Source organism: Phocoena sinus, chromosome 8, assembly GCF_008692025.1.
Source record: "Phocoena sinus isolate mPhoSin1 chromosome 8, mPhoSin1.pri, whole genome shotgun sequence".
Classification (NCBI taxonomy): domain Eukaryota; kingdom Metazoa; phylum Chordata; class Mammalia; order Artiodactyla; family Phocoenidae; genus Phocoena; species Phocoena sinus.
Genome location: NC_045770.1, coordinates 30,371,046 through 30,378,320, shown reverse-complemented (window position 1 = coordinate 30,378,320; position 7,275 = coordinate 30,371,046). Strand labels below are relative to the sequence as shown.

Genomic DNA, 7,275 nt, shown 5'->3' with positions numbered 1-7,275 from the left:
GATACAAAATGAGTACAGGAGGATATTTTCGTGTGTGAATAGGGGGAATATGAGCACATTTGTTTGCTAGGGCAGGGAAAGGGACTCCATTGATAGAATATATAAGTAAAAGCAAAAGATGAACAACAGGTTTATTTCCCCACCTGAATAATGAAGTGTGTGAACTAGGTGATTTGCTATAATTATAGGATTCTGCTTCACAACTTTTTTCAGAGCCTGCCCTATAAGGTGACAACTTCCCTAGATCTTTCTCCTTAGGTATGTCAGGAACACATATGATGCCTGGTTGGTGGAAATAGCATCTCTTTTGTAGGGTACCTGGGGAGGGCAAGTGGCAGATTGTTTCCAGTTCTGGATGAGCCCATTGTGGGGCTCCAGCTGTGGAGATCCTAATCCTGTCACCTCTACTGTTTCCTGCTCAGTCCACAATGCTCCCACTAGTGAGGACAACTAGTCCTTGAAACAAACAGAACAATAAAATAAAATAACTGACAACTCCTCTTTATTAAATAATAAGAAAATATTCTCTATAAAGTCACTTGTGTGTTGCCCAAGTGCTTCTTCCTTCCCCGTGAGAGGCTACCCCATGTGAGCAAAGTGCAAACACACAGCCCATTTGAATGCCCTGTAATTTGTGAAGCTAAAGGGCAAGACACACCAGCTCACACTCTCATTCTCAGTCACTGCACACACAGGAGAAAATGAACCATTTCAATTCACAGAGACTTAGGTGAAGAGTTATCAGCTTCATTTAGAATTCCCATGTTATGCCTTCTAAGCATCTCTCCTAACAATTCAACCAGCTGTTACTCTTCAAAACATGTGTCACTTTCTTTGCATTTGGGTCAAACTCCAACTGCGAAGATCCACTGAAGAAATAGTAAAACCCTGCAAATACAGACAGGGGAAATAGTGAGATATTTTTTCTAATAAATAAATTTGGCAAAGTACAAAACTCATATTAATAGATACCTAAAAGCAGAAAGTGTTTATAGAATTATACTACTTGGCAGGGACTATGTTAAACATTTTACATGATGTTTTTTCATTTATTTCTGCAACAATCCTAAGAGGCATGTATATCTAACTCCGTTTTACAGATGAGGAAGTTGAGGTTCAGACAAATTTAGATGCTTGCCCAAGGTCACTCAACAAGGAAAGAATGGAGATGGCACTCAACTTCAGCTCTGTCTGACAGCAAAATCATGCTCTGAGTTATTAGGTTATTCTGCTTGCAGTCAGATAAAATTCTCTGCATCTTTGGAAACTGTGGTATCTTTAAGCTTTTCTTTCCCAATACTCCTCCTCCCCTTTCCTCATGAGGCAGCCTGAGGGGCATTTCTGGCCTCAGAGAGGCACAGGGACTCTTTCAGAGCCTGATGATCCTTTATGGCTCTGCCATCATGGTGCTTAGATTACCTTTCAATAAAGATCATCTATCCCTCCACCCATCTATCCCTGAGGAGGAAAAAATCTTTTTTTAGACTTTGGGCTCATGGAAATTTAAATATTGGCAACTGACTGACTACCCAGGAAAGACAGAGAAAATCTCCCTGGGAATTAGTAGCAGCAGTGGGATAGAGAAAGTCAGCTGGTCAGTGGTAAACTTGGCCATACCACTTGAGGTAATTTTTATGTAGCTTATTATATGAGGTAGTCATATAATTGATATGAAATTCATAAGTTGAAATTTAGGGTTGAGAGGAGGATCCTGGTTAAAGAAAACTGTTATGAAATATTATTTCAATTTTCCTCTTCCCTCTGATACTATAGACTGTTTCAAGTGCCCCACTGCCAATAAAATAAGTGTCCTCTTACCAAATGCTTCAAAAACAGCATCCACCTCTAGGTCAACCCCTGGGAAGTCTTCCACTATTTGCTTGGGAAAGCCTGGCTCCATGGATTGTCTCTTCTCATCAAATCTGCACCGAGTAAAAGAAACAAAGCTCAGGATTGCATGGAGGTCATGTTACCAAAATTCATAAATCATGTTAGGTTTAATGTGGAATTCTAACAAACTTTCCAAGTACTGCAAATAAATGTCAGACATGTTTAGTGCTACAGAAATGTGTGACTTTAATGGTACTGCAAACTTAGATTTTAAAATCTCTACCAGAAACAGAGGTAACATCCTGATCTAGCAGATGCTGTTTGTTACCATATTTCTTAGGTCTGGACAGAAAGAATCTTAATCATCCTTCTATCACAAAGATATGAACATAAAGTGAATTCAATCATTCATCTAAAATACAAATTTGAAGTTCTCTATCATACTTTGTACATATATGTTGTCCCTACCCTGCACATCTGGATTTCCTATGGCAGTCTCCTATGAAAAGGGATTGGGACAAGAAGCAAAGCACAGTAAGTGCATCTTTGATTGTTGGCTGGACCTTGGTTGGTCCACCCAGATCTCAGAGTCTGGGCAGATAGCTCAAAAATTAGCCCCTCTGAGAGCCTTATACAGCTAGACTGTTATTACCTGTCATCCTCTTAGGCAGAGGTAATGAATGGGTTAGGCTAAGGGAAACCCTTGAGAATCACATAGTACAGTTGGGAAATCAAGACAAACACTAACAATGAGTGGACTATAAGACAAAGGGAAAGGAATGATTTCTCCTTGGCCTGGATTTGCAGGGCTTCTTTCAAAAAAGAAAAGCCCAGTTGGGTTTGGAATGCAGCAGGGAAAGCTTCATGGAAGTAGTGGGACTTGAGCCAGGACTTGGAGGATGGGCAGGGTTTGTGTAGGTGGAGGAGAAAGGAGCACACTCCAGGCGGATGGGGCTATAGCACAAAGGGAAGCTCCAGCTTATTGTACATGGGACTCAAAACAGGAGAGCTTAAGAAATGCCTGTTATCAGGCACTGCTATATTTGAAAGTAAGCACTTCCCCACAGTTGTCTAAAGCCCCACCACTCCTACTGTGAGGGACTCAGGTCTAAGAGTAAGGCGGGGGATTTCCTTAGAGAAAGAAAATAATTTCCCTAATTAGGATCATACAAAGTCATTCCAATCAAATTTTACCTCCAGTATTTGTCCTCTACAAAGAAGTATGTTTTCTTCCTTTCCTTATCAGAAAAGGCTGCATCTATTTTCCTTATTGTTGAAGGAAAACCCAGGGTATGGATGTTTCTTGGGTAACCTGCTAGCACCTCGTTTGCTCTGATGGCCCAGAACTGATTTCCTGTGTTTTTTTAAAAAAAAAATCACAATCACATTGAATCTATAACAGATATCTTTGGTTTTAGAAATACTTCTTAGCACCTTTGATTTTCATAGTAAAAAAGAAGCCAGGGGGCTACCCTGGTGGCGCAGTGGTTGAGAGTCCGCCTGCCAATGCAGGGGACACGGGTTCGTGCCCCGGTCCAGGAAGATCCCACATGCCGCGGAGCGACTAGGCCTGTGAGCCATGGCTGCTGAGCCTGCGCGTCCGGAGCCTGTGTTCCGCAATGGGAGAGGCCGCAACAGTGAGAGGGCCGCGTACCGCAAAAAAAGAAAAAAAAAAAAAAGGAAACCAGAATTTTAGTCACCAGCTCAAAATAGACATTAAACAAAAATTTGCAACTTGAATGAATGAACACAGACCAAATGAGGGAATTTACAACTCTGGGCAATTTCCCAGTTAAAGTCTTAATCAATTTTCTAGTGAGAGGCTTTATTTCAGCAAGTTAAAGAAATTATTATATAACAATTACCTTTAAAAATGAAAACCCTGTCTTTGCTAATAACTTCATATGCAGCATCTATGCCTGAAGGAAGAGATGGCCAAAACAAAGAGATCAAATGAAATTCAGGTACAAATGTCCTGGAGGATTTGCGCCAAAAATGTCTGAAAAACATGTAAAAAGAAATGAAAATTGAAAGAAGTCTTTCACCTTTCAGCATATTTTCTTCATTGTCCTGTCTCACCCATCTTCCCCCATTCCCACATCCTCTAGGCTCAATGACAGACTGAAATCAGGCATGTTGTCACTGGGGAAAAATCCTTCCTTTTTTTTCCAGAAGATTGCACTGGACCTGTTGCCATAGGATTCCAGAGTACTGTCTTCTGTGAAAGGAAAGTTATCTTACAATGCAAATTAATCAGCTGACTGTAACCTTTAAATACCTACAATTCATGCAAAACAGTATATATATTATACCATCATTTATATTTTCAAAAAGATAGGCAGATGTGTGTGTATGTATACATGCATGTAAGTATATTTTTATATATACACAGAACAATTCTGGAAGGATATTTAAGAGTTCATCACTATGGATGAAGATAGGGAGAAGTGAGGAACTAAGAGTCAATGATGTGGTGATGACTTTCTTTTAACTTTCTTTCCACTTGTGCAGTTTTATCATGTGCATTTTTATCCAGCAGTGAGTAAATTAATTGATTAAATGTAATGGTATCCTGGTATCATTTTTAAAGGAAGTAAAGATAAAATTCTGATTCTAAAGTTCTAATTGTGACTTTTGAAAAGCAACTGTAACTTATAACACTTGGGAATGACAATTACAGGGTTAAAATCAAATCATCCTAAGTCTTTGAAAATGAACTTGACAATTTTAGGAAAATATGGAACGTGAAGCATCAGAAAGATTCCAAGTTCAGAGCAAAATTTTTTGTTTTAAATATTTAAAAATCCTTATCACGTTTCTGTTTGTTTTCCTCTCTAAGCATTGTATAGATACATAAAAAGAATAGATAGGAAAATATAGTTTTCTGGTCTGACCTGTCTTTAAAGAACAGAGTTTCTCCCCTCAGAGTGCTGACTGCATCAAAGGACAAAGCAGGATCACATGTGGCTGGTGTGCCAGGTTCTGGAGGTACAGATTCTGTGGGCACCACAGGGTCATCTCGAGAAGCTGTGGGAGGTCCTAAAGGGAACAGATATGAGGATGCAAACATTAGAAGAAATGTGAGTCTTCTGTCAATTTATATCCTTTCCAAACATTCTCAAAGTGCTTTGAGTTAAATTACAAATGCTTTATGCAGCATTTTGAAGCTTTCCTGAAGACCATCATTGCAAAGTTACAATACCTAATTTTTCCAGCATCACTTACCATACAGGGACTGAATGCCATTCACATCATCTTGAGAAAGGTGGAACCGAGCCAGGTCTGTGAATGTGTTGTAGACTGGATACATCAAAGCTTCACTGTTGGTCGAGTGTTGGAGACCCAGGGAATGGCCAAGTTCATGGGCAGCAACGAGGAATAAATTGATCTCTATTTAAGAAATCATAAGTAATAGTTACTCATTCCTTAAATACATGTACATTACACAGATCAGCTGTGTATTATATTTGTTTACTTCCTGGAAGCACACAGTGCTTCACCCCCTCTTTTTTTTGTTTTGGTTAATTGATCAATTGACTGAGTACACTTAATGGAAAGCCAAGTGTTTTTCAAGGCTCATTCTTGAAATCAGTCTCTGGGACAAAGTACCAGCCATATCCAATTACTCCCATCTCCAGCCTGATTCTGCTGATTCTTGACCCACTGGGAAATCCATAACACCCCATTTCTTCAGTATTCTTAGCTATTAAGAGTTCTCCAAGTTAAAACAAAAATCCACACTGAAATCATTCTGAGAGATGTATAACTAACCTGATGTATCCTTTGTCCATTTTTCATCATCATCAAAGTGAACATCTCCAGCAATCCCTCCTGACCCAGGTGCATAGGCGTGAGCCAAAACACTTCCAGGTCCATCAAAAGGGCTAAAGTCTCCATGTTCTAAGAGAGAAAAAAAAAATTATTGGCAAGATTAGTAATTAGGATCTCTCTGGGATCTTTTCTAATGAAACAACAACAGATAAAATTTTGCATGGGTTTTTTTTTTTCTTGTTTCTGTTTTTTACCTCGAACTGCAAAAATGATCTTTATGTCTGCCTCTCCTTCATTGATCCTGGAGAATGTTAATGGAGTCACCTTCGCCCAGACTGTCAGAGCTCTCTCAATGGCAGAATCAACAGCATCTCTTGGCAAATCCAGTGTATAATTCACAATCCTGTATGAAAAAAAATTGAAGATACTATTTCTCCTGTGACAGTGATTTATAAATCTCAGTATTATGTCAAAATCTCTTTGGACCCATTACCTGTAAGTGAGGTGAGTTTTCCTCCACTTGGGCATGCCAGGAAAGGTGCTGAAGTGACCAACGTCAGGAATCCCACATCTGGGCTTGCGTATCACCTCCAGAGTGTCAGAGTCCAGCTTCCCCGTCACCTCCAACCCCAGGAACCTCTGCATTTCTTGTATTTTTTTAACAACAGGAACACTGTCCTTTCTTCTAACAAACGGTTTCACATCCTTTTCAAGGTTGTAGTAGTTTTCGAGGTATCGCTAGCAGAAACATAAGTATAGTTTTTAGGTCATTCTTATGATTTTTAGTGGTTTATGGTAAACTTGTACAGTTGCTCACTTAATTTATTTGAAATATTCCTCTAGTTTATTGAAATCAAAGTAAGTGTCATATTTGTTTAATTCTTCAATTGCAGACTCTTCCTCACTTTCGTCTTATCTTTGTAACAGAATATCTCTGCAGCTTATTTTACTACCAAAGCAATGAAAATTGCAATGAACTGGAAAACCAAGATAATTATCCGGGGAACTTAATGGAGAAAAACAAAACAAACTTCCTTGTGCCTAATTGTATATTTCAGCTACATTTATTCAATTTTCCACTTTATGCTTCTCACAAGGACCTGGCTTAAGAAAAAAAACTTAGACAAATCTCTATGTCTAAACATGACACCAGCAATAAAAATATCCATCTAACTTTATATTGGATTAAAATACCTACAGAAGTCCCAAAGCAAGATATATTTCATACACTCTCCACTTGTTAATCATGTGTCTTAAGCAGTGCTGTCAAAGCAGCGCTGCTTTGATCTTAGGAAATTACCTAATATCTCTGGCTTTTGTTTCTCTGGCATAAAAAAGAGGAGTCCAAATAGATGATACTGAGACCCTCACCACATACAACACTCTATAACTCTCTGCCTTTGAACTTCCTATACATTAAGTTCAAACAATTCTGTGAGTTTTATAAATAGAAAGCAGAGAAGGTTTCCACTTGGCCCTGTCAGGGAGCGTGAGGGCTGGGTCCCTTAATTACCTGAACAAGGTTCATGCTGTCATCCTCGTCCTTTGCAGCTCTGTCCAATGGATAGGCTGAGCAAACTGCCACAGATAGCAATAGCAGAACTGGAAGATTCCTCATTTCCATTGACTTTTCACAGCTCTCTGTTGTCTTAATGCCTTGCTCTCTGTGTATCT

At 39.2% G+C, this 7,275-nt stretch overlaps 1 protein-coding gene across 1 annotated transcript; it reads right to left on the bottom strand.

The window, feature by feature from the left end:
• Positions 1–485: 485 nt before the first annotated feature.
• LOC116758766 (stromelysin-1-like) lies at positions 486–7,275 on the bottom strand. The gene is made up of 10 exons (XM_032641924.1): positions 7,115–7,275; positions 6,095–6,339; positions 5,856–6,004; positions 5,602–5,730; positions 5,056–5,220; positions 4,725–4,869; positions 3,696–3,829; positions 3,025–3,184; positions 1,819–1,922; positions 486–888 (listed from the first exon to the last, which is right to left on the bottom strand). Exons 1-10 carry the CDS (start codon positions 7,223–7,225, stop codon positions 788–790), a joined length of 1,443 nt encoding a protein of 480 aa, XP_032497815.1. The 5' UTR covers positions 7,226–7,275; the 3' UTR covers positions 486–787.